Source organism: Anser anser, assembly GCF_964211835.1.
Source record: "Anser anser genome assembly, chromosome: 17".
Taxonomy (NCBI): Eukaryota; Metazoa; Chordata; class Aves; order Anseriformes; family Anatidae; genus Anser; species Anser anser.
The window spans coordinates 7,738,224-7,762,630 of NC_139738.1; the positions used below are offsets into that span (position 1 = coordinate 7,738,224).

At 65.0% G+C, this 24,407-nt stretch overlaps 2 protein-coding genes across 14 annotated transcripts; both read right to left on the minus strand.

The window, feature by feature from the left end:
- Positions 1-361: 361 nt before the first annotated feature.
- Positions 362-18,258, minus strand: CROCC (ciliary rootlet coiled-coil, rootletin). Of its 13 annotated transcripts, none has more exons than XM_083802297.1 (36): positions 16,988-17,389; positions 16,698-16,793; positions 16,458-16,568; positions 15,513-15,698; positions 15,327-15,410; positions 15,139-15,230; positions 14,897-15,062; positions 14,145-14,251; positions 13,843-14,049; positions 13,665-13,761; positions 13,155-13,250; positions 12,916-13,050; positions 12,493-12,671; positions 12,083-12,244; positions 11,381-11,525; positions 10,326-10,691; positions 9,506-9,699; positions 9,300-9,427; positions 8,883-8,995; positions 8,531-8,653; positions 8,325-8,459; positions 7,856-7,987; positions 7,524-7,762; positions 6,486-6,645; positions 6,183-6,350; positions 5,344-5,680; positions 5,107-5,234; positions 4,922-5,033; positions 4,293-4,456; positions 3,557-3,772; positions 3,265-3,465; positions 3,042-3,191; positions 2,236-2,427; positions 1,788-1,919; positions 1,091-1,195; positions 362-1,013 (listed from the first exon to the last, which is right to left on the minus strand). In XM_083802297.1, exons 1-36 carry the CDS (start codon positions 17,120-17,122, stop codon positions 954-956), a joined length of 5,553 nt encoding a protein of 1,850 aa, XP_083658423.1. In that variant the 5' UTR covers positions 17,123-17,389; the 3' UTR covers positions 362-953. The 13 variants fall into 13 exon arrangements, with proteins under 13 accessions (XP_083658423.1, XP_083658424.1, XP_083658426.1 ...); XM_083802298.1 differs by having other exon boundaries at positions 1,797-1,919; positions 4,913-5,033; XM_083802300.1 differs by having other exon boundaries at positions 1,091-1,244; positions 1,797-1,919; positions 4,913-5,033.
- A 141-nt stretch (positions 18,259-18,399) lies between these two features.
- NECAP2 (NECAP endocytosis associated 2) lies at positions 18,400-23,950 on the minus strand. The gene is made up of 8 exons (XM_083802313.1): positions 23,791-23,950; positions 23,601-23,701; positions 23,248-23,352; positions 22,539-22,620; positions 21,760-21,868; positions 20,758-20,938; positions 20,029-20,113; positions 18,400-19,693 (listed from the first exon to the last, which is right to left on the minus strand). Exons 1-8 carry the CDS (start codon positions 23,886-23,888, stop codon positions 19,645-19,647), a joined length of 810 nt encoding a protein of 269 aa, XP_083658439.1. The 5' UTR covers positions 23,889-23,950; the 3' UTR covers positions 18,400-19,644.
- Positions 23,951-24,407: the final 457 nt, after the last annotated feature.

A 24,407-nucleotide genomic window follows, 5' to 3' on the forward strand; every position in this document is an offset into this window, starting at 1 on the left:
ACAGCCCGTAACTCACGTCCCATCTGGTCTCTGCATAGCACGCAGCTGTCCTACAGTGCGCAGCTCACTTTATAGCGTCGTTCTCACCTAGGTTGTAGCTCTTATATGGCATTTGTTCCTACGTCGCGGGTATTTTCCTTGCCCTGTGCAGCCCTGGCAGCTCCTGCAGCGTGCGTACGCCCCGTTGTGCGTGGCTCACACATGCTGAGCATCTCCCCTGCAGCCCTTGTGCAAAGCGCTGCAGCTCTCCTCCAAGGAGGTATAAATAATAACAGTAATAATAATTTGTTATGCGTCCTGAACCTCCACCGCCACCCCAAAATGCTGCCATGCTAAAATAATTCACCACAGGCTGCCCGTATGGGTTTCTGCACATTTAATAGAGGGTTAGAGGGGATGGACAAGGGTTGGGGCCACGCTCACGCCTGCTGCTGGCTCAAGCTCCAAATTCGGACCCCAATAGCACCAGTAAAAAAAAAAAAAAAAAAAAGTCTCCAAAAATAGTGGTAGAAAAAAAAAATAACAGTCCCCGTCCTGCATAACTTGTGCAAAAAAAAATGGCACAAATTAGTTTTCGTTAAAAAAAAGAGGAGTGTGTTAGGAAAAGTTAGGAGCCGTTGAGCATCCCACCACAGGGCCAGCACTGGAAGCTCAGGTACCACGGCCCTCCTGCTGCTCCCGTTGTGTGCACATGGCACCCGGGACTACAAAAAGTCCTATTTCCAATCCCAGGTTAAAAAAAACTGCAGTAGAAAAAATGGGGGGAAAACCCTACCTGTATCAAAAATACGCTAGTGTTGTCTCAGCGGCAACACGATGCTTTTTTTTTTCGTAAAAGAGTGGGATTTGGGAACGTCGAGAAAAAAAAAAAAAACACAGGTGGTTTCTGAGCACAGCGGGCCCCTCACCCGTGAGCTGAGTCGCGCCGGTCTCTGCTCGGCCCCACGGCTGCCCTAAATGCTGCTGGGGTGGCGGCGGGGCTCCTGCGCCGCCTGCTCCTGCCGCAGCGCGACCTGCACGAGGGGGGTGAGTGTGGGGGGGCCCGGATGGGCTGCGGGGGGGGACACACGGCCCCGGCCCCCCCCCTCACCTGCTGCTCCAGGGGGTGGTGGTCACGGTCCTGGGCATCCAGCGCCCACTGCTGCTGCTGCTGCTGCGCCGCCCCGGGGCTCTGCTCCAGCGCCGACACCCGCGCCTGGGTGAGTGCCGGGGGGGGTCACCCCAAAACCGGGCACTGGACGGCCCTAAGGTGGGGAGGCTGGGAGGAGCCCGAAAGAGCCCGGCAGCGCCCCAGTGCGAGCACCAGCATCTCCCCATGGTGGGCTGAGCCCCAAAAAGAGCCCAGCAGCACCCCAGTGCGAGCACCAGCATCCCCACAAGCTGGAGCAAGCCCCACATCAGAGCCCCGCGGCATCCTGGTGTGAGCGCCACCATCTCCCCATGGGGGACAAGCCCCCAAAGAGCCCAGCAGCATCCCGGTGCAAGCAGCAGCATCTTCCCATGCTGGGGAGAGCCCCAAAAGGAGCTCAGCACCACCCCAGTGCAAGCACCAGCGTCTCTGCAAGCTGTGATAAGCCCCCAAAGGAGCCCAGCACCAGCCCTGTGCAGGCACCAGCGTCTCCCCGAGCTGAAGCAAACCCCAAAAGCAGCCCAGCACCGTCCCCGTGCAAAACAAGGCTGCACCGAGCAGGCAAGCAGCACCCCGGGGTGCCACTGCCTGCACCCAACGCGCACCCGCCAGCTGATGGCTCTGCACGAGGCCACGGCCCCTGCCCGGGGGCACCCACCCGCAGCACCTGAATGTGCTTCTGCGCCTCCGCCAGCTCCTGCTCGGCCGTGCCCAGCGAGCGGTGCAGGCGGCCCTTCTGCACCGCCAGCCGCAGCGAGTCCTCCTGCGTCTTCAGCTTCTCCCGCGCCAGCTGCGCGCACAAGAAGCGGGCACAACCCGTTGCTTTGTCACACGCCTCGCTGCGGTGCACAAAACGCACGCGTGCGGGCGTACGCACCCGCTGCGCAGCCGTGCCCCCGTGGCACGAAGCGTATTTTGTGCTCGGGAAGTGATTTTGCTCTATTGGGACACTCGTTATAGCTACGCTCAATCCGCTTCCAATCCTGGGCGAACCAAGCCTGGGTGCCCAGCCACTGGGGGGGCATGTTTGTGTCCCCAGAGGTGCACGGGCGTGGGGGCAACCCCGAGGGCACCCAAGGGTGCCAAGAGGGGCGGCGGGCACTCACCTTCTCCAGGGTCTTCTTCAGGGCGCTGTTGTCCTTCTCGAGGCGCAGGGAGGAGCGCTCAGCCTCGCGCCGCTCGGCCTCCAGCTGGCTCAGGGAGCTCTGCAGGCTGCCCACGCGCTCCTGCAGCCCCCGCTTCTCCGCCCGCAGCCCCCGCAGCGCCGCCGCCTCCTTCTCCTCCTGCTGCAACAGCATCTGCAACGGGGGGGGGGGGGGGTGGCAGGATCGGACACCCCGCAGCTCCCGGGGGGGTGGGAGGGGGCTGCGTGGGGCAATAGGGGGCTGTAAGGTGAGGCAAAAGGGTTCAGAGAGCTGCATGGGGGGTGTAAAGGGATGCACGGGGGCAAAAGGGGGCTGCAGGGGGTGGGAAATGGGGGCTGCATGGGGGGAGAGGGTGCTTCAAGGGGGGGAAGGGATAAAAGGGTGTTGGGGGCTGCAGGGAGAGGCAATAGGTTGCTGCAGGGGGGGCAAAGTGTGCTGCAGGGAGGTAGAAGGGTGTAGGGACAGAAAGGGTTGCAAGGGTGCAACAGGGATCTGCAGGGAGGCTACGTGGAGGGGCAAGGGGGTGCTGCAGGGGGGCAGTGGGGTGCTGCACGGAGAGGAAGGGTGCCATGGGAGGGGAGGGAATGGTTCAGGCAAAAGGGTGCAGGGTGCTGTCGGGGGGGGGGGCAAAGAGGGCTGGAAGGCGGTAAAAGAGGCTGCGTGGGGGCAATAGGGTACTGTGCAGGGGCAACAGGTTGCCGTACGGGGCGGGCAGAAGGGCACAGGGCGCACCCCAGGGGTAAGGCCAGCAGTTTGGGGGCTCCCACCTCCTGCAGCCGCCGGACCTGCGCCTCCAGCTCCTCCTTGCGCAGCTCCAGCGCCGCCCGCTCCCCCCGCAGCACCCGCAGCTGCTCCCGCAGGGCGCTCTTCTCCTCTCGTGCCTCCGAAAGTGCCCGCCGGGCCGCATCCAGCATCTCCTGCCGCGGGGACACGCACGGTGACACCGAGCCCAGGGGGGCCCCCGCGCACCCCAGGGGTGCCCGTGCCCACCTGCAGCATCCGCCGGTCGAGCTCGCCGGCGGTCAGGGCGCTTTGGAGCTGCAGCAGGCGCTGTGGGGCCGAGCTGCCGTCGGTCACCGGCGAGCCCTGGGCACGGTCCTTCGAGCTGCTCTCGGCCTCGGCCGCCAGCACCGCGCTCAGACGCTCCACCGAGAGCTGCAAGGTGCTGGCGCGCTGCTCGCTCTCCCCAAGCTGCGCCCAGCGGGGTGGGAAACCGATAAAAACCGACGCAGCTCAGCTCGGGAGGCAATTAGTGAGCGCGGGGGTTGCAAGCCGGCCGTACCTGCCTCTGGAGCAGCTCAGCGCGGTCCTGCAGCACCCGCGCCTCCGCCTGCTGCTCGCCCAGGGCCAGCCGTGCCCGCTGCAGCTCGTCGTCCAGCGCCCGCCGCTGCTGCTCCAGCCGGGCTCCGCGGCTCTCCGCAGCCTCCAGCCCCTCCTTGAGCCGCCGCTTGTCCTCCTCCAGCTTGGCCTCGCTGGCTTTCACCATGCTCATCTTCTCCTGGAAGGGACGGAGCAGCGTGTGTGCAAGCCTGCAAGCATTTTGCACACAAACCTGCGAGCAGCGAGCATGCAAGCTTGCATGCAAGTGCAAGCAGCATTCATGTACTTTGTGTGCAGGCTTGCAAGAGTCTTGAGGGCACTTTGTGTGCACGCTTGCAAGCAGCAGGTGTGCAGTTTGTGTGCAAGCTTGAAAGCAGCGCGCGTGCGGTTTGTGTGTGCAAGCTTGCAAGCAGCTTATGTCCATCTTACATGCAATTTGTATGCAAACTTGCAAGCAGTTTGCGTACAGCTTGCATACAGGCTTGCGTGCGAGCTTCCAAGCAGCTTGCAGGCAGTTTGTGTGCCAGCTTGCAAGCAGCTTACACTCGGTTTGCGAGCATCTCGCACAGCAGCTTGTGCACGAGCTGGCAAGCAGCGCGCCTGCAGTTTGTCTGCATCTTGCATGCGAGGCTGCGTGCAGCTCGCGTGCAGCCGAGGCGGGGTGGGAGAGGTGGGGGGGTTTTGACCCAGGTGCCCACCTGGGCGGAGCGGCGCTCGCCCTCGGCGGCGTGCAAGCTGCGCTCCAGCGCCGACACCTTCTCAAGTAGGGCCCGGCGCTCGCGCTCGCCCCGCCGCAGCGTCTCCTCCTGCAGCAGCAGAGCGGCCTGCGCGCTGCCCAGCTTGCCGTCGGCGCCCCGCCGCCCTGCCGCAGCCAGACCGCGGGTTGCAAACCTCAGCTGGGGCTTGTGGGGCGCGCACGGGGCTCTGCTGGGGCTCGTGGGGTGCGCACGAGTGGGGTCAGACAGTTTTACCAGGGTTTGTGCAGGATGCGTGGGGGTTTTACCGGTTCTACTGGGGTGCACAGGGGGGTTCCAATTGTACCGGGGTTTACGGGGAATCTGTGCTTTATTTTGTTTTGTTTTTTAGCAGTTCTACTAGTATTTTTGGGATGTGTATGGGGGAAAACCCACAAAGCATGCAGCATTTGAGTGCAGCATCACCACCCCCACCCCATTTTCCCCCAAAGCACCCACTGGCCACGATGCTCCGCCGCGTGCCCAAATCCCAAGCAGCCACACGTCGCAGGGAGATGAAACCTGCTTGCAGCACCCAAAACCACATAATCTGGGGGAATCCACCCCAAAACCACCCCCATCACCTTCCTCACTCTCAGCCACCAGCTTCTGCAGCTGCAGCGCCCGGGCACCGGCACCGTCCCGCTCCGCCTCTGCCTCTGCCAGCCGCTGTCCCAGGCTGCAGACCTGCGCCCGCAGCTCCTCCTGGGGTGAGAAAACAGGGCGAGAAAGGAGCTTTTTGGGGACGTGCAGGGCAGGGGCAGGAGGAAGGGCATACCCGCTCCCGCTGGGCATCCTGCAGCTCACGCAGGAAATCCCGCAGGGCTGCCCGCACCGCCTCGGGCTCGGTGGCCGCATCGGGGTCCGGCGACGAGCCAGGGGTCCCCGTCCCCTCCGCGGCACCGCCTGGAAGGAGAGGGATGGGGTGGCACGGGGTGAAGTGGGGGGGGACACGCCGCCAGATGGGGCCTTAAAACAAGGTTTAGGGTGCAGGGCAGCCCCGGGATTCTCTCACCCTTGCCCAGGGAAGCAGCACGGGCCTGGCCGATGCCCATGGTGCGGCGCAGGGCAGACTGGAGGCTGCCCAGGCGCGTTTCGGCAGCCCGGCGCTGCTCCTCGCCGCGGGCCAGCTCAGCCTCCAGCCCCTGCGCCCGGCCCTCGGCCGCGCTCAGGCGCAGGCTCAGCTCGGCCGCTTCGCTCCGCGCCGCCTCCATCTTCAGCTGCAGGTTGCGGGCATCGGCCAGCAGCTTCTTCTCATGGCCACGGGCCTCCTCCAGGCTGCGGGACAGATCCTTCTCCCGCTGGTGGAACTCGCCCTCCGCCTCCGACAGCCTCTGCTGCAGGTGCTGGAGCTGGGGGAAGGAGGCAAGGGGTAGAGCTGGGGTGCAGGGCAGGGAGAGACGGGGTGCTGGAGGAAACAAGGAATGCCCAGGGTGCAGGGGACAGAGCAAAAGGGTGATGGAGATGCAAGGGATGGAGCGATGGGGCACGGGGTGTGCCTTGGTTATAGGGGACGGAGCAACAGGGTATGGGGGACCCTTAGGGATGCAGGGGGACAGAGCAATGGGGTGCTGGGGGACCCTCCGGGATGGAGTGATGGGGCATGGGAGATGCCCAGGGATGCAGGAGGCAGATGATGCGGGGTGATTGGGATGCAGGGGATGGAGCAAGGAGGGGTGGGGACCCCTGGGGACAGAGCAGTAGGGCAATGGGGACATCGGGAACTGAGTGGGGGGGTGACGGGGGCACCCATGGCACCAAGCGACGGAGCAGCAGGGGCACCCACAGGGACACAGGGTGCGCGTGGGGGCGATGGGGACACCTGGGGACCCTGCGGGACCGAGCGGCCCCCACCTCCTTCCTGGTGGCCTCCATGCCAGCCTCGCTCTCCACCACCTTCCTCCTGAGGCCGAAGGCTTCACGGCGGCTCTCCTCCTCCCGCTGCTCCTCCAGGGCCATGCGCGCCTGCAGCTCCTCCAGCTCCCTGCTCTTCTTGCTGTTCTCACTGTCCAGCGCCTTCACCTGCCCGAGGAAGCGATGCGGGGCTGGGGGAGGCGGCTCCAGACAGACAGACGAACGGACACACGGGACACACGGACACGCACACCCAGCGCTGTCCCAGCCGGGGCGGGGGTCCCCCCGCCGCCCCCTCCTCACCTGCCGGCGCAGCTCCTGCAGCTCGCGGCGCGCCTCGAGGCGGTCGTGCTCCAGCTGCCGCAGGGCCCCCCGCAGCCTCTCCGTCTCCCTGGCCGCCGCCGCCTGCCCGCCCGCCAGCAGCGCCAGCCGCTGCTCCTTCTCCTCGCCGGCCCGCTTCAGGCTGCCAACGAGGGGGAGAGGGGCTGGCGGAGGAGGGGGCTGGTGTCCGTCCTCTCCGTCCCCCCACCAAGGCATCGCCTTGGCCGCAAGTGTTGTTCGTGCTGGGCGCCCCTTCCCCGGCCCGGGCCCGTCCTGAGCGTTGCCCTGATCCTGAGCATCCTGCTCTGGGGCGTCCTCCTGTCCTGAGCATCGTTGCAGCCCCACACATCCAGGGCTCCGCTCCATCCTGTGCGTCTCCCAGCTTGAGCATCCCCTTGTCCCGAGCATCGCCCCTATCCCAAGCGTCGCCCCCCCAGGGCATTGCTCCGCCCCGTGCGTTTCCCGTTTGAGCAGCCCCTTGTCCCTGGCGGATCCTCCTATCTTCATCATCACTGCGACCCCAAGTGTCAACCTCCAAAGCATCTCCCCACCCCAAGCATCTCCCAAACTGGGCATTCCCCTGCCCGGAGCATTGCCCCCATCCTGAGCATCGCCCTGACCCTGAGCATCATCCCGACCCCCAGCATCGCTCCGAGGCATCTCACCATCCCAAGCACCTCCCAAATGGGGAATTCTCCTGTCCCGCGAATCCTCCCCAGCCTGAGCATTGCCCTCCAAGGCACTGCACCACTCCGCCATCTCCCAGCTCGGGCATCCCCTTGTCCCAGGCATCCTGCTCAGCTTAACCCCCCCATCCCGAGCATCCCCCCGGTCCCGAGCATCGCCCTCCGATGCCTTGCACCACCCCTTGCACTCCCCAAATTGAGCATCCCCCTACCCCAAGCATGGCCCTGCAGGACAGCTCCCCCTCCCGTGCCTCTCCCAACTTGAGCATCCCACTCCGGGGGACCCCCAGCATCGCCCCCAGCGCCCCCCCCGACCCCGAGCACCCCCCCACACCTGATGCGCTCGCCCTCGGTGCGCCGCAGGGCCGCCCGCAGCTCCTCGTTGGAGCGCCGCAGGGCCTCCTTCTCCCTGGCCTCGTCGCCCAGTGCCCTGCGCGCCTCCTGCGCCTGCCTCCGCTGCGCCTCGCGGCCCTCCCGGCTCTCCTGGGCCGCCCGCTGGGCCTCCAGCAGCGCCTGCTGCCCCGCTGCCCGCGCCTCCGCCACCAGCTGCAGCTGCGCCCGCACCTCCTCCGCCTGCAGCCGGGGATTCAGGGGGTGGAACGGGGCTTTTTGGGGGCAGGACGGAAGGGACGGGAAGGGGGCGGTGGGGGGCGGAGGGGTTCTCACCTCCCGCAGGGCGCCGTCGCGCTGCTTGGCCACCGCTGTCACCTGCTCGCGGAGAGCCTTGGCCTCCCGCTCGTGGGCCTCCGCCGCGGCCTCCGCCTGCGCCCGCAGGTTGTGCAGCTCCGCAGCCAAGCTCTGCGGGAAGGGGCGCAAACATCTGAGCCCCCCCGAACCCCCCCAGCCCTGGCTGGGCATGGGGGAGCTTGCAATGGGGAGGAGGCAGCTGGAAACTGGGGGGGCTTACGATGGGATTGGGGTGGATGGTTGTGGGGGGTTGCAAGGATAGGGAGATGGGGGGGGCTTGCAAATTGTGGGGGCTTGGGGGGCTCACAGCAGGGCAGAAGAGTGTTGGGCACTGGGGGTACGCGCGGACGTGGGGCATTGCAACGAGGGGGATGCCCGAGGACGGGGTTTGCAGTGGAGGAGCCTGTGCCATGCCTGGGGGGGGGGTCCCAGGCCCCCCCTCACCCACCTGCTGCTGCTCGTGGTGCCCGGTGGCCTCGTGCCGCTGCCGCTCCAGCTCAGCCGTGGCCTCGGCCAGGCTCTGCTGCAGCCCCGCCAGCGTCCCCGCCAGCGCCGCCTTCTCCTCCTCCTGCAGCGCCAGCGCCTGCACGGGGACACGCTCAGCCGGGGCTGGGGGACACCGGGGACACGGGGGGGGGATGCACCGACACCCACCTGCTGCTTCTCGCTCTCGGCACGCAGCAGCCCCTCGTCGCGCTGCGCCTGCGCCGCCGCCAGCTCGGCCGCCAGCTCCTCCTGCTCCCGCACCAGCCGGCCCCGCTCCGCATCCAGCTCCCGCTGCGCCCCAAAAGCAGCACCGGTCCCCCCAAAATCAGCATCGAGCCAAACTTGGCATCAGCCCGAAATTTGGCAAACCCCCCCCAAAATGGCATCGCCTCAGAAATATTGCTCCAAATTCCGTATCGCCCTCCGAAATCAGCGCCGCTCTCCAAATTCAGTACCGCCCTGCCCCAAATCTGCATCACCCCCCCAAATCAGCACCGCCCCGGAGCCCAGCGGTGCCCACCTTCTCGCACCGAAGCCGCTCGAGCTCGTCCTCGCGTGCCACCTGGGTCCCGCGCAGGGTCACCGCCTCCTGCTCCGCCGCCGCCAGCCGCTGCCGCACGGCGCCCAGCTCCTCTGCCGGGGCCAGAATTGGGCGGGTGGGTGGTGGGAATGAGGGCTCCAAACCCCCCCAGAACTGACCTAAGTGATGCAACCGAGGATGCCGCCCCAAAATTGGGCAGAAAAGTTACGTGATCGAGGATGCCGCCCCAAAATTGAGCGGATAAGTGATGTGACCAAGGATGTTGGTCCCCGGAACCGAGCTAAGTGACATGCCCAAGGGTGCCACCCCAAAATTGAGATGGTATGGGATGCAACCAAGGCTGCCGCCCCAAAACCGAGCAGGTAAGCGCCGTGACCAAGGCTGCGCCCCACTCACCCTGCAGCCCCTCCTTGGCCACGCGCAGGGCCCGGCCCTCGGCCTCCAGCTGCTGGCCGCGCGCGCGGAGCTGGCCGAGCTCCTCCTGCGCCTCGAAGAGGCCGGTCTCCAGCGCCGCCTTCTCCGCCCTGCCGCGCCGGGACAACACACGCTGCCGAAACCGCGGCCGGGCGGGAGGGCGGCGGGTTGGGGCGGGGGGCACCCACCTGAGGCCGTCCGCCTCCTGGCCGCGGGCGCGGGCGTCGCGCTGGGCGGCGGCGAGCTGCACGGCCACACTGGCCGCCTCCTTGGCCAGCCCCTCGCGCTCCTGCGTGGCGCGCTCCAGCGCCGTGCTCAGCCGCTCCCGCTCGCCCCGGGCCTGCGCCAGCGCCTCGCCTGCCGCGCTCTGCTCCTCCAGCGCCTGCGGCCGCACCGCCACGGGCACCCCTCGCCTCCATCCGCGGCCCCCGTGCGCCCTCCCGGTCCCCCTTGCTCCCCAGGAGCCTTCCCCCGTCCTCGGAGTTACCCTCTGCGCCCTCCCCGTTGCCCCACGCACCCTCCTGGCTGAGCTGAGCATCCTCCCAGTTGCCTCCAGCATCCAACCCCTCCCTCCCAGTTACCCCCTGCATCCTCCCAGTTCCACCAGCACTCTTCCAATTGCCCCACGCACCTTCCCCATCCCTCCCAGTTGCCCCCTGCATCCTCCCAGCTCCCCCAGCACCCTCCCAATTGCCCTGAGCACCCTCCCCACCCAAACCAGTAACCCTCTCCACCCTCTCCATCATTCCCAATTGCCCCCTGCACCCTCCCGGTTTCCTCCTGCACTCTCCCAGTTCCCCCAGCACCCTCCCAGCTGCTTTCTGCATCCTCCCCACCTCCCCAGATTGCCCCATGCACACTCCCCATCCCTCCCAACTGCACCCTGCACCCTCCCAGTTCCCCCAGCACCCTCCCCACCTCCCCCAATTCCCCCCGGCACCCTCCCCACCTCCCCCAATCACCCCCAGCGCCCTCCCCACCCCTCCCAATTGCCCCCCAGCCCCTCACCTGCCCCAGCCGCTCCCGCAGCTGCTGCTGCTGCCCACGCAGTGCCCGCAGCTCTGCCCGCAGCCCCTCGCAGCCCCGCTCCGCCGCCCTGCGCGCCCGCTCCAGGCCCAGCCTCTCGGCCTCCACGTCCCTCCGGCCTCGCTCCAGCTGCCCCAGCCGGGCCCGCAGCCCCTCCAGCGCCCGCGTCGCCTCCCCGGCAGCCTCCCGCTCTTCCTCCAGCCCCGCCAGGGTCCGGCTCAGCTCTCGCTTATCCCGGGCCAGGCTGGCCGACAGCTCGCTGCCCCGTGCCAGGGCCTCCCGCAGCTGGGCTGCCTCCGCCCGCGCCTCCCGCAGCGCTGCCTCCAGCTCCGCGCTGCTGCCCTGCGCCTGCCGGGGCCGAGGCTTGCTGCGAGGGGCTGGGGACGGGGAGGGGGGGCAGCCCCAGGGAGGATGCACAGCGGGGTTTGGGGTTGTGGATGTCCCCAGGGAGCGTGTAGGGGGGGCTGGGGATGTGGCTGTCCCGAGGGACAGCGCCCATGGGCTTGGTGGATTCGCAGAAGGGTTTGGGGACCTGGACGTCCCCAGGGAGGACACGCAGGGATCTGGGGATGTGCACAGCCCCAGGGAGGAGGCACATGAGGTTTGGGGATGCACAGAGGGGCTGGGGATACGTGCACGGTGCCAGGGGGGATGCAGAGGGGCTGGGGGTGTGGGTGTCCGCAGGGAGGATGCACGTGAGGTTTTGGGGACATAGGTGGCCCCAGGAACATGCAGTGGGCTGGGGACACAGATGTCCCAAGGATGCAGGGGGATTTGGGGATGCGGATAGCCCCACAGGGCACGCAGGGCGATCGAGGGTGCAGATGGCCCCCAAGGAGGACGCGCGTGGGGTTTGGGGACCTGGATGTCCCAAGGGAGGACGCAGGGGAGCTTGGGGACACGGCTGTCCCCAGGGAGCAGCTCAGGGACACACGTGCCATTTGGGGATGCGGATGTCTCCGGGGGGCGATGCGTACAGGGTCTGGGGACACAGACGTCCCCGGGGAGGACCGGGGTGGGGGGGCTCTGCCACCCACCTGTGCCAGCGCCTCGTCCAGCGCCGCCCGCTCGCCCCGCGCCACCTCGGCCTCCAGCTGGGCCTGGCTCAGCGCCTCCCGCGCCTGCAGCAGCTCCTGCTGCGCCGCCGCCCGCTGCCCCTCCAGCTGCTCCAGGTGCTGCTGGCTGCGGGCACCCGCGGGGGGGGCACACGTTGGGGGGGAGTTTAGGGTTCTTAGGGTTAGGGTTGTAAGGGTTTTTAGGGTTAGGGTTTTTAGGGTTAGGGCTTTAGGGTTTTTAGGGTTAGGGCTTTACGGTTTTTAGGGTTAGGGGGCACCTGCTGGGGGGAAGCACCCACTGTGGGGGGGGAACCCAACAGGTGTGTAGCACCCACTGGGGGGGACCCACTGGGGGGGGCACCCATCGAGGGGCAGCACCCATGGGAGGTGGGGAGCACCCACTGGAGGGAGAGCACCAACTTGGGGGGGGGGGCAGCACCCGTTGGATGGGGAGGACCCCCTGGGGGTATCACCCGCGGGGGAGCAGCACCCACGGGAGGGAGGGAGGCACTGTTCTGCAGCACCCCCAGAAGTTTTGCAGCCCCATGGGGAGGGGTTCAGCACCCTCCGATGGGGGGGAGCGGCCCCTTTTTGGGGAGGGCGGCAGAGCAGGGGCAGGAGCGTTGTTTTGCAGCGCCCACCCGGGGCTGGGGGGGGGTCACGGCACCGAGGGGGGGTCCCCACCTGTGCTCCAGCTGCTGGCGCGCAGCCTCGGCGGCGCGGGCGGCCTCGTCCCGCTGCTCCTCCAGCCCCCGGCCGCGGCGCTGCAGCTCGGCCTCGCTGCGCTGCAGGACCCCCGCCCGCGCCTGCTCCGCCGCCAGCGCCTGCTCCGCGCGGCCCCGCTCGCTGCCGGACAGACGGACACGCCGGGATGCGTGGGGACAGACGGACGGACGTGCGGAGAGACGGGACAGACGGGCAGGGATGGAGAGGAGGGGTGCGGAGGGCTGCGTGCGCTGGGACAGACGGATGGACAGGCCGGAATGTGCAGGGATGGACGGGCGGAGGTGGAGGGCGTGCGGGGACAGAGGCCATGGACAGACAGACAGACAGACAGCTCGGCACTCACAGACAGACGGACACACAGGGGGTACCTGCGGAGGAGCTCGATGTCGGCACGCAGGCGGGCGGCCTCGCGCAGGGCCTCATCCTGTGCCCGCCGGCAGCCCCCAGCCTCGGCGCTGAGCTGCTCCAGCCGCTGCTCCAGGGCCGCCCGCCGGCTCTCGCTGTCCCCCAGCTCCCGCCGCAGGCTCCCCGACGCCTCCCGGGCCTCCTGGGGGAGCAGGGGGGGGTCAGCGGTTGTCCTCCGTCCTCCCACCCGTCTGTCCCTTCTCCTCCATCCTTCCTCCGTGCATCCATCCACCCGCCCTCCCATCCGCCTGACCCCGTGTCCATCCATCTATCCGCCCTCCCATCTGTCTGTCCATCTGTCCATTCTCCTCCATCCATTCTCCGTGCATCCATCCACCCATCCGTCTTCCCCCACGTCCATCTTCCTCCTCCTCCTCCTCGCTCACCTGCAGCTGGAAGTGCCGGCGCCGCAGGGCTCCGTGCACAGCCCCCAGCGTGGCCGCGGCCGCAGCGGGAGAGAGGCTGCGGCACGGGAGCCTGGGAGGCTCCATCGGGGACCCGGGGTCATCGGCCAGCACCGCCTGTGAGGGACTGTGAGCACCCTGCTGTGGCACCACCACGGGAGGGGAAACTGAGGCACGGAGGGGGTGGCAGCAGTGGGGGCGCAGGGGAGGGCTGGGGGCACCTGGGTGACGTCCTGCAGCGTCTGGTGGAGCAGCTCCACCTCCGCGCGCAGCGCCTGCACCTCTTCCACTGATGGCTCCTGGGCACGCGAGGCCTCCTGCGAAACACCGCGGTGTGGCATCACGCACGGCCGGCGTGCAACGTGCACCGCGCCCGCGGCACGCATCGCACCCCGGTGTGCAAGGTGTCCGGCGTGCATCACGCCTCGCACCCCCAGCGCACGTCACGCCTCGCACCCCGCTGTGCAGCGTGCCGGGTTGCGCACCGCGTCCCGGCCGGGCGCAGCATCCTGCACCCCTGCGCGCGTCGTGGTTTCACGTGTGTCCTGCCCCGGTGTGCACGGGGTGCTGGCGTGCACTGTGCACCGCACGCAGCTTCCACCGTGCCCTGGCGCGCGGCCCAGCCCAGCGTGTGCTGTGGGTCACGTCTGAGCACGCGCTGCACCCCAGCACGCACCGCAGCTGGGCGCGCACCCTTCCCAGCGCGCCAGAAACGCCACCCCCGCACTCACCATCTTCTGCAGCTGCAGCGTCAGCGCCGCCACCGCCCGCTCCTTCTCCCCACCTTCCTCCCGCAGCCGCTCCAGGGCCGCCGTCAGCTCCGCCAGCCTGGCCGAGGCGATGCCCAGCATCGATCGGTGGGCGCTCAGCCCCCACCCCGGCATCCCCCCCTCCCCGCGGGACCCCCACCTGTCCCCGAGCGCGGTTTTCTCCAGCTCGGCGTCGCGCGCCCTCGCCGCCAGCTGCTCCTCCAGCTGCGCCAGCTGCTGCGCCTGCTGCTCCCGCGCGGCGCCCGCCCGGCCCTCGGCCAGCCGCAGGTGGGCACCCAGCTGCACGCAGGCAGCGTGGGCTGCACGGCCGGCACGGGACACCTCCTGGCTCAGCTCCGCCAGGTCCCTGCGCCGGGGGGTGGATGGGGATGAGAGGGGTGCCCCCCCCCCCCGGATGTCCCCATCCTCCCTCCCCATCCCCAGCCCCTGCAGCCCCCGGACCTCTCGGTGGCGGCTCGCAGCTGGCCGAAGTGGCGGCGGAAAGCCACCGCCTGCCGCCAGAGGGTCAGCAGGCGGCCGTGCTCGTTGCTGAAGTAGGCGTTGAAGGACTGCGTGGGGATGGAGCGGTGGCGGGGTCGGATCGGGGCAGGAGAGCAGCACCAGGGTGCCCCCCGTGCTGCACCCCTCTGCCCCACAGCCCCCGTCCCTCTGAAGGCAGCCGGGCAGCACCCCCACGTCCCTCAGCCCCTCGGCCCCCTCCCTGCGCCGTGCCCTGAAGCCCCCAGACCCGCTCCCAGCACCATGCCCCGCTCCGTGCAGCCTCCCCCTGCCTTGCATCCCGCACCCCACAGCCCCTCTGCATGCGGCACCGCTCCTGCCCCGCACCCCCTCCCCGTGCCACGCGCCCTGCAGCCCCAAATTCTTCTCCATGCAGCATCGCTCATGGTCCCACAGCCCTCCCCGTGCTGCACCTCTCTGCACTGCATCTCCCTCAGCCCCCAGCCCTTCCCACACAGCCCCCCCGCTCTGCACCTCTACATGCAGCATCCCCTAATTCTCCCCCATGCAGCACCCCCTGGGGTCCCACAACCCCGCACCGTGCAGCACCCCTGCACCCCTCTGCCTTGCATCGCCCTCGGCCCCATCCCTCCCCGTGCAACCCCCCCTTTGCTTTGCATCCCTCTGTGCCGCATCCCCCGGGGCCCCAAATTCTACCCCCCCCCCGCCCCCCCCCGTAGCCCCGCGTCCCCGACCTCCTCCTCGCGCCTCCACTCGGCCTCGCGCTGCTCCAGCTCGTCCCGCGCCCGCGTCCAGTCGGCCGTCAGCTTGCGGATGTCCTCGCTCAGCGCCGCGTTGGCCACGTTGGCTTGCTCCAGCTGCTCCCGCAGCATCGAGTTCACCTGCACCAGGCTGCTGCTCCTGGGGGGGCGCAGGGCCAGGGGGTGACCCCGGGGGGGTCCCGCAGCAGCCGGCACCCCGGGGACCCCCCACATACCTCTGCTGCTCCTCCTCCAGCCGGATCAGCGCGTTCTCCAGCTCGTTGCTGCTCTCCTCCTCCAGCTGCGAGCCGCTGACGTCCAGCTGGCTCTGCGGGGACATCAGCCCCTTTGAGGTGCTGGCGGGCAAAGCGGGGGGGGGACACCGGGATACCCGGGGCAGGACCCCCCCGCCGCCGCCGCTCACCGTCAGCCTCTCTTGCTCCAGCTCCGTCGCCTTCTCCAGCAGCTGCTGCTCCACCTCGCCGCATTTCTTCTTGTACTGCAGCACCTGGGTGGAGGGGACAGCGGGGGGGGGGGGGGGGGGGTCATCCACCCCTGCTGCGCGTCCCCCCCACCCCAAAGCGCCCCCGTCCCCCTGGCGGGGACCCACCTTGGCCTGCAGCTTCTGCACCAGCTGGGCCTGCCGCTGCTGGCCCTCCTGGTACGCCTGCAGCTTGCGCTTGTAGGCGGCCTGCTCCTCGTCCAGCAGCCGCCGCAGCTCGATGTTGTGCTGCGCCAGGCTCCGGCTCTCGGCCGCGTCCCGCTCGCCCGCTTCCAGCCGCAGGGACTGCTCCAGCTGCCGCGGGGTGCAGCACCCCCAGCGCCGCTCGGTCGGGGACATTAAACACAAAGCACCGCCCCCGGCCCCCTCCGTGTGCCAGCACCCCGAGCCGGCCAATTCGGACTTGCTCTGGGGTTGTCCCGCAGCTGCAAACCCCGCACGGACGAAGCAACCAGGGACACGCGCACACACCCCACACACCCCGTTTTGCTCTAAGAAATTGCCTTTGAGAAATAGCCCAGCCTCAAGGAGTGGGGGGCCCGGCAGCTTTGCACCCGTTTTGCTGCGGATTAAAGCATCTTTCAGCACTCTGGCCACAAGGGGAGGGAGGCAGCAGTTTTCCCTTTGGGTATTTTTGGGGCTGTTTGCTTGGGTTTTTAATAACCAGGCACGCACGGAGGGGTTTGCACCCCAGAAGGCCAGGCAGCCCCCCAGCTTGGGCTGCCCCGGCCGGGCTCAGCGTGCACCGGCCAAGTTTTGCATCTCCCCAGGCAACGGCCGCCCGGCCAAAAGCCTTGTTCTTCCCCTGTTGCCACGGTGCAGAAAAGAAGGCAGCGGGGTGAACGCCACGGGGGTGGTGTGGGGATGCTTTGTGCATCCCACAGGACAAGTCCCAGCACGCCAGGCACCGACATCTCCATCACTGGGACGTTGCGCGCACCCCGGGCACCCCGGCACCGCCCGGCGCCAGCAGAAGCTCCCAGAGACGCTGGGGAGATGCGTTTTGGGGCCAAAACAGGTGGATTTGTGGGGCCGGGCGGGCAGCCGACCTACCCGCTCGCTGATGGCGTTGTACTTGATGGCCAGCTCATCGCGCTCGGCGCGGCTCTGAGCCAGCAGGTCCTCGAGGCGCGACAGCTCCTGCTGCAGGATGCGGTTCTCCTCCTGGAGGGACAGCAGCGAGGACATGGCCCCGGGGACGGCCGCTGCGGGAGGGGACAGGGCTCAGGGGAAGGATCCGGCCGCAGGAGGGATCCCTGCGCCTTGCCACCACGAGCTGCTTTGTTCCCTCACCCTCTTCTCCCCCAGCTGCAAACGCTTCTCCCCGGGCCGGGTCCCCCAGAGCAGCTCAGCCTCGCTTTTTGCAACCGCAAAACCCAAACTCTGCAACTGCAAAAACCGCGGGGGCATTTGGGCAGCGGCAGGTTTGCAGCGGCTTTTGCCGATGCATTTCCCGCGACGGCAGTCTTTACGACTGCAGATTTTGCGATTGCAGATTTTTGCAAAACCCGCTGCAAATCTACCGACTGCAGCACCAGAACTGCTCGGCGGCCGCTCCCGCGAGAGGAGCACCAAGTTCCCACCTCGATCGCAGCCTCCGACTTCGGCGTGCTCATGGGCTCCCCCCCCCTTTCCTCTGCTTTCAGCAGCCCCGTGCCCCCATCCCAGCCTGGTTTTTGGGGCTCTGCTTCCGCTCTGCAAGCGGAAAGCGGATGCATGGCCAGGATTAGCCCGAAATCCTCGCCTTCCCCTCCCAGGCTGGGGCCCTCCTCTTCCTGGCTGTGTCCGCACGCCTCGGGGGTCCTAACGCCTCCGCCGAGCGCTGCTTCAGCCTTTGCTGAGAAACCACGGGATATTTGCAAAGCCGAAGTTTTTGCAAATCAAAACAAGCAAGCGAGGCTTTTTGCTTGCAGAGCAGGAAGGGAGGAGATTTCTTTGGTAGGGCAAAAAAAAAACAAACAACAAACAGCAGCGCCAAGCACCCCCCCGTGCCCCAAAGCGGTTAAAACGCGCTCACTTTGCTCTGCCATCCCTCGATGCGCCCCCTGTGCAGCTCCCCGAGCTTCGGATCTCCTTTACCTGGTAGCCTTGGGGAACGGAGCCCTTTCGTTAAGCCCTAATGAAGCCCGGCCCCGTTAAGCTCATTAAAGCCCAGGAGTTTGCTCTGGCAGGGAAAAGCTCCGGGTCGAGCATGCCAGCTTGCTGCGGGAAGCCTTTTGCTCGGCGCTGCGAAGCCGTGTCACCTCCTCGGGGACAAGAGGCCCCGCCGCAGCTCCCCCACCGTGACTGCCCCCGGGGCAGCTGCTGTCACCCCGGGGCGCTGCTTTCTGCCCCCCGCGAGCACGGTGCCCGCAGGGTGCGCGCCCAGGAAGGAAACGCGCCGGTCAATCCATCAGAGCTCAAAATCCCCCGCGGCACCACCCCTGCTGGGGGCTGCAGGACGAGCGTTGTGGCTGGGGGCATCCCCGCTCTGAAAACCCATCGCTCCAGCCTCGGCTCCGACACGGTTTCACCCTCCTGGCATCTCCCAGCCTCTATTTGCCCCCCCCTAGGAGGGAAAGTGCCCTTTCTCCTCCCCGCCGCCCCTTCGAGCCACGGATTAACGGCAAAGGAGAGAGCACGGCAGGGCAAGCAGATGGGACTGAGGATTTACACGTCCTGCTGCCGCAGACAGCTTTCGTCTCAGGTCCAGCTTCTTAAAACATCCGCGCTGGAGCTGCTCCAAGGCTCCCCGATGGGCTCCGGGGACACACGAGGCCTCCTCTCCCCGCTTCTCCCCTTACCTGCTTCGCCCGCAGTCCCTCACGCCCTGCAAAGCCACTGCTAAGCAACACCCGTCTGTTGTGCCTCGCCGGCGAGTGCCCCGCGCCGTTTCCTCGACACCGGGAAGGAGGGGACAGCACAAAACCATTCCCAAGCATCCCCTCCCCACCTCAGGAAGCCTCACGGCCGCCCCGACCCGCACGGGCACCTCCCTGAGTGTAAAAACGTCACATTTGGCATCCAGATGATTTTATTGCTCGCTTCGAAGTGTCACATCTCTCACCTGGTCCCGCGTGCCGCCAGGCAAAGTTAAGCTCTGAAATGAAAATGCCTACCCTCCAGTTGAAAATGGAAATAATAAAAAAGTCTGAAACATTGAAAAAATAGAACTTCGTGCTGCGGAAGGCCTTCACCTTAATATAAATAGGTAAGAAAATATTTATTTTTTAAAGAGGAATCTCAACCCCAGCTCTGTTAAAGAGACCAAGTCTGTCCTTCATTGCATATATTTGATTAATAAAATGCCTGCAAAAAGTAAAAATATATCTTCAGTGAAAAGAGAGGGGAAAAACCCTTATTGGAGCAAGAAAGTAAGAATTTCAGCACTGCGCTCGCGTTTCCCTACAGGCAGCAGCCCTGCTCCCCGCCTCCCACAGCAGGGACGCTCAGCAGTTAAGTGCTCACAAACCATCGGGCGATGCTCAGCACCTCGCAGGACACTCAGAGCAGGACACTCGGAGCAGGACACTCGGCACAACGCGAAGGCACCTCCGGGAGCAGGAGATAAAGCAGGATTCTGCACGCAGGGAGCCTCCAGGAGGATGTGCCCTGCTGCTTGCCGGAGAGGAAAGATTTCACCGGCCCAAACACGCGAGGAGAAAGCGGGGAAGTCTCCGAGGAGGCTGTGATGGGGGCAGCCCTGCGCTGCACGCCACAACCCGCCTCTATTGCATAGGCTTCTAGTAAAAAATTGCCCGCATCAGCCAGCAAAGGCACTGCAAACAAACGAGAGTCCTCCAGCGGAGCTCTGAGCGCTCTCCCGCCCTCAGGCCGTTAAGGAGACGCAGGGCGATGGAGCTGCTGGCTTTCTGCAGCCGTGTTAGTGCAGTAAGAGGGGAAGGAAGGCACAGAAAAGATCACTGAAGCCCCACAGGGTCGCTGTGAGCCAGGCAGAAAAAAAAAGGGCCCCCATGTTTGAGGGCGCTGGCACGGAGTGTTTTAAGGCACGTGCTCATTTGCTCTCCAGCTCCTACTTCTGCATTTTAACCCCAGCGCCGGGCTTTGGGGTCTCACTGCTTGCCTGGGAAGACCAGGGGAGTGCAGTGCCACCACAAACGAGGTGCGGGGTGTCCCGAAGCAGCACGCTAGCTCTGAGGGGAAGGGTGCGGGAGCACTTCCCTCCCCTGCTTTGGTCCCATGGAATCCGCGTGATCCTCCCCCAGCACCCGCGCAGGGCAGAGCAGACGAGGGGGCCAGCTCAGAACTGCACCCAGCCGGCGTTCGCCTGTGTCTGGTTGGGCGCTGACCTGGAGAGAGAAGGAGAGGGAAGAAGGGGTGTCAGACACCTCCCGGGGCTGCAGCCTGCTGCTTGAAGGGCCGGGCACGCAGAGAGGGAGCAGCGCAGCGAGGAACGGGTCCTCTGGTGCCACCCCGCAACTCTCCCCCTGCACAGCGCCCCACAGCCCCCCGCGGCACAGCACGTCCCCGGCCTGTACTCATCCAAACCCTGCAGGGGTGGAGCAGTGCCCCCACCCCGTTACGTTATTCCACCGGCAGTAAAACCAGCAGGATTTGGCCCGGCCAGGTGTGTCCTAGTGCTGCAGGTACGGCCCACGCGACCCACAAACCCCACACGACTCACCCCGAAGCTTTGGCGAAGTCGCCCCAGACGTCGGTGGCAGGGGCAGCGGGAGCAGCAGCGGGCTGCGGCCAGGACAGGAGGGAGTCTGCCAGCAGCCGGGGAGGTCAGAGGGGCAGAAAGAAGGGAGAAAAAGAAAAAGCTCTTGTTGCCGACTCTTGTTTCCAGATTCCCTCTCCGTTTCCCCAAAGACGGCAACCCGCCTCCCCCGCTGAGCTGTTTTCCACGCGACCACAGAGCAGCTGGCACCGCCTGAGCCCGGCAGGTCCCCATCCCAGCCGGACTCAGCTCGAGGCGGCACCTTCACCCTCCCAGCGCCGACGAGCACGCAGCTCCGCGCTGCGCACAGACGGTCAAAGACCAGGCAGGAGGGGTCGGGATTCGTGCGGTGGGGTTCAGGCCCACTGCCTTTTCAGCTTGCAAACCACACGAGGCCTCTGCAAAGCTTCTGCTTCCCCCAACTCTCAAAGCAAAGAGCGGCTCTGAGCTGCTAGGGGGCATCAGGGAGCTGGATGAGGTCTTGGCTCCGGACTGGCAGGCTGAACAGCGTTGTGATCACCCCTTCACACCATGCCTCAGCTGCCCCCCTCAAACGGGGCACTGACACCAGCTCCTCCTGCAGGAGGAGCTCTACAGCAGCATCAAGGCACGCTGCTAAAGCCTTTCCAAACAGACCTCGATGGATGAAACTGAACCTAAAGAGCTTCGTAAGCATTTCCACGTGACACGGACCTGTGATGGGCGTGCCTGGAAGCCGGACAGGCGCAGAGAGCGAGGACGACGGCTGCTCTCCAGAAGGAAAAGCTGGAGAGGAAGATTTTCCTCCAGGAGGTGGCGGGAGCAAACTCAGGCCCCCAGGACCTGCGGGACGTGGCCTGGTGTTCCCTGTTGCTCCTTCCTTTTTCTTCATACTCTGAAAGGTGACACGAGAGGGAAACTTAGGTGGTACCGCATTTAAATCCAGAACTAGAGGGTGATTCCTCTTCTCCCTCCCAGCCAAGGCTTCCAAGTAGTCAGGCAGCTCAACTGCTTTATGCTGGGGGAAAAGACTGCTGTGCTTCGTTGTCACACCGCTAGTGCAGCAACTGGGGTGAAAACAAGGATGGTTTTTTTTATCTGTGAATCCCCACAGACGGTTCTGTGACTGGGAGCTGTAACACACCCCTCCGCGCATCGCTGCGCACAGCGTGCCACCGACAGCTCTGAGCGGGCTTCCTCCCGCGAGGGGATTTCAACACCAAGTCGCTGCTTCCTCCTGTGCCGCCCAACCGCAGCAGCGGGGAGGAACAGGCTGTGAGGGCTGAGCGTGGCGGCAGACAGCTCGGCCCAAGCCTGCAGCCCCAAGAAGTAATATTTCACACCTGACAAGAAACGAGGCTAGCAAGAGAGAGCAAGGGAATACCCTTCACGCTTTCTTTTCCCGCTATGCTAGGAAGAAAGGAAGGGTTTTGGTGACGTTTCTCCTCCACGTTTCTAGGACGATCATGGTGTTATTTTTGTACATTATACTTTATATTTATCTGCCTTTGGAACATGCTTGGATCCAATCAAACTGCCCAAAGAGAGCTGAGAGCTGGTGAGGCAAACCAGCAGAGCCACGCAGGACTGCAGACACCCATCTGAAGCAACAGCTCCCTCCAAACACCTCAGCTACAGGCCAGAAAGGTGAGATTCCCTCTGAGAAGCGCACGAAAGACAGTGTTTGGAGCGGATTTAACTAGCAAAAGCCCTCACCGCAATGTTCAGTTTGATGGTCTGCCCCTCCTTGAAGCCCAGGTCCAGTTTGGGTCCCTGGTCAGGGTTCTCGGCCTGCTTGGCCAGCTCGCTCTGCTGCTTCACCCACCTGCAGGAAGGAAAGAGAACAGAAAAGGACAGGTCAACAACCTGCCTGGTGCTCTGCCAGGCAAACCCTGCCCAAATCCTGCCAGACAAATCTTCCCCCGGCCTGAGGGACCGGCGGCAGCTCTTTTTTAACACGTTGGGTGTGATCTGGGACCTTGCCTGCCGCTGGAGCAACACGCCACAAGGCAGCACGGAGGCAGCGATTGCCACCCGTCAGTGCAGCCCACACGGCATGTCAGCACGCTCCGGCCACACAGCGAGCGAGCCGAGCTGCGTCCACGCTGCTCCACACAACGACACGCCAGCAGCAAGGTGGTTCTACCCCAACGCCCCATTTTGTGCCAGCAGCTGGAGCAGCGTCCCAGTCCCTCGAGCGGCTGCTTACTGGTGAAACGAAGGGAAAGAAAGGAATGGGGGAATTTGCCCAGTCTTGGTCTGGGGAACTATTTGGGAGTCTACTAATACAGACTGGGAAATATCAGAGAGACAAAAAGCAGTCTGCATAAAGGCTGCGCAGAGAGAGGGAAGTTTCCACCTGTAAACCTCTTGGCGCCGTGCTTCCTTGCTCAAGTGAATCTGAAGCAAACAGCTTCCTTGCCCCCAGCACTTCTGGTGAACACCTGCAGCCACATGAAACCACTGAGAGGACCAAGGGAAAGGCCCAAACTCACTTAAAATGGTCCTGCAGAGCTACGTTGAAGTCAAAAGCATCCCCTCGGTCGACAAATCCAACGCCAATAAAAGCACGGCGACCTGGGGAACAAGAGTAAAGGCTGGAACCACAAAACATCGCAGGAGCCAGGGACGTGGAGCGGGAGGGAGGGGACAGACCATTCCACACCCCCCGTGACCATCGTCTCCTCCAGCAGGAGCTGAGAAGGGAACCGCGACGACAGCAGGGCCGAGCTTACGACAGGAGCGAGATTTCTTCCTTCCTTCTCCAAGGAAAGGGAACTGCCACCAACTTACCAGGAGGGGAAGCAATTTTATACTGTCAGCAGGGCTTGTAACGCTAGGCAGGAAGAGAACTGTGCCTGCGCTTCCAGATAGCAAAGCTGCATTTACATCACCAGCCTGCCGGCTTGGTTTGTAGGCCTAGGAAAACCAGCTTTAAAATCAATATAAACGAGTCAAGGCAGGGGCTGGCATCGCAGCGACAACTGTGCAGGCAGATGCATCCTCACACTAACTTTGAGTAGATTAAACTGGTTTCTGTTAGCGAAGGACAGAGCAAGGAGGACAGAGGTGATCTGCCCCTGTAAGCAGCGAACGTTCAGCCCTCAGACAGGAATCCTTCACACGTAACTGCTCAGAGCAAGGGCTCTGAACGCGTTCAGGGATGACTTCCCCATGCCCGCTAGCGCGCCAGCAGCCCCGCACCGTTCCCGTCCTCGATGCGGATGACGAAATATCTGCTGGAGTCCGTCACGCTCTCCACGGCGATGCCGGGGAACTGCTCCACGGGCGCCTGGGCGAAAAGCTCTCCTGGAAGAGAGAAGCGGGCGCGGGCTGAGGTAAATTACGAAGGATTTCGGAGGCGGCAGAGCCGGGCTGGCGGGAGGAGGGCGCTCGGAGCAGAGGGGAGGCCGGAGCCTGCTTACTCCGGGCCCTAACCCCGGGCCCCCATCGCCTCCTCCCGCACCCACCGGCGGCTCTCCGGGCCCGGCTGCGGGGGCTCCAGGGAGGCGCCCCCCGCTCCCTGCCGGCCCGGTGCCGCCCCCAGCGCCCCTCACCCGAGGCCTTGTCCTCCAGGCGGATGAAGGCGGTGGTGCCCCGGGCGGTGACGCGCAGCCTGCCGCTCCACGCCGGCCGCTCCAGCTGCCACTCGGCGGCCCTGAGGAGACAGGAGGCGGCGGCTGGGGCGGCGCCCGCCGCGCGGCCCCGGCAGCGGGGAGCGGGGAGGGAGCCGGGGCCGCGGCGCACCTGTAGCCGCGGTTGGAGGCCCGCGGGGGCAGGCGGTAGACGTGCACGGCCGGCTTCACGCACAGCACCGCCTCGTAGCCGTCCGCCGCCGCCGCCATCGCGGCGGGAGGTGCCGGGGCCGCCTCCCGGGGAGAGCCCGGCCCCGCCGCGCTGCGGGAGCGGGGAGCGGGGAGCGCCCGGCCCCTGCAGCGGCCCCCGGCGGGCGGAGGCCGCGGGCCCCGGCAGAAAGCAAGCCGAAAATAACAGTTAATAATAATAAAATAAAATAAAATAAAATAAAATAAATAAAATAATAATAAAATAATAATAAAATAAAATCAATAAAATAAAATAAAATCAATAAAATAAAATAAAAAATAAAATAAAATAAAAAATAAAATAAAATAAAATAAAATAAAATAGAATAAAAAATAAAATAAAATAAAAGACGTTAAGTAAAATTAAAGAAATAAAAGGTAAAGACGTCAGTAAAATTAAAGAAATAAAAGGCAAAGTACAATCAAAGAAATAAATTTTAAAGACGTCAGTGAAATTAAAGAAATAAAAGTTAGACATAAGTAAAATTAAGGAAATAAGAATTAAAGGCGTAAGTAAAATTAAAGAAAAAAAAATAAAGA

Coding starts and splice junctions, on each gene's coding strand:
- NECAP2 (XM_083802313.1), bottom strand. CDS start 23,888: ATGGCGGCGGCGGCGGACGGCTACGAGGCGGTGCTGTGCGTGAAGCCG. Junction 22,621..23,247: donor CCGCATCGAGGACGGGAACG/GTGCGGGGCTGC, acceptor CTTGTTCCCCAG/GTCGCCGTGCTTTTATTGGC. Junction 20,939..21,759: donor CCATCAAACTGAACATTGCG/GTGAGGGCTTTT, acceptor GTCACCTTTCAG/AGTATGAAGAAAAAGGAAGG.
- CROCC (XM_083802292.1), bottom strand. CDS start 17,122: ATGCATCCGCTTTCCGCTTGCAGAGCGGAAGCAGAGCCCCAAAAACCA. Junction 16,794..16,987: donor AGTCGGAGGCTGCGATCGAG/GTGGGAACTTGG, acceptor CGGTTTTTGCAG/TTGCAGAGTTTGGGTTTTGC. Junction 3,192..3,264: donor TCGACCGGCGGATGCTGCAG/GTGGGCACGGGC, acceptor TCCCCGCGGCAG/GAGATGCTGGATGCGGCCCG.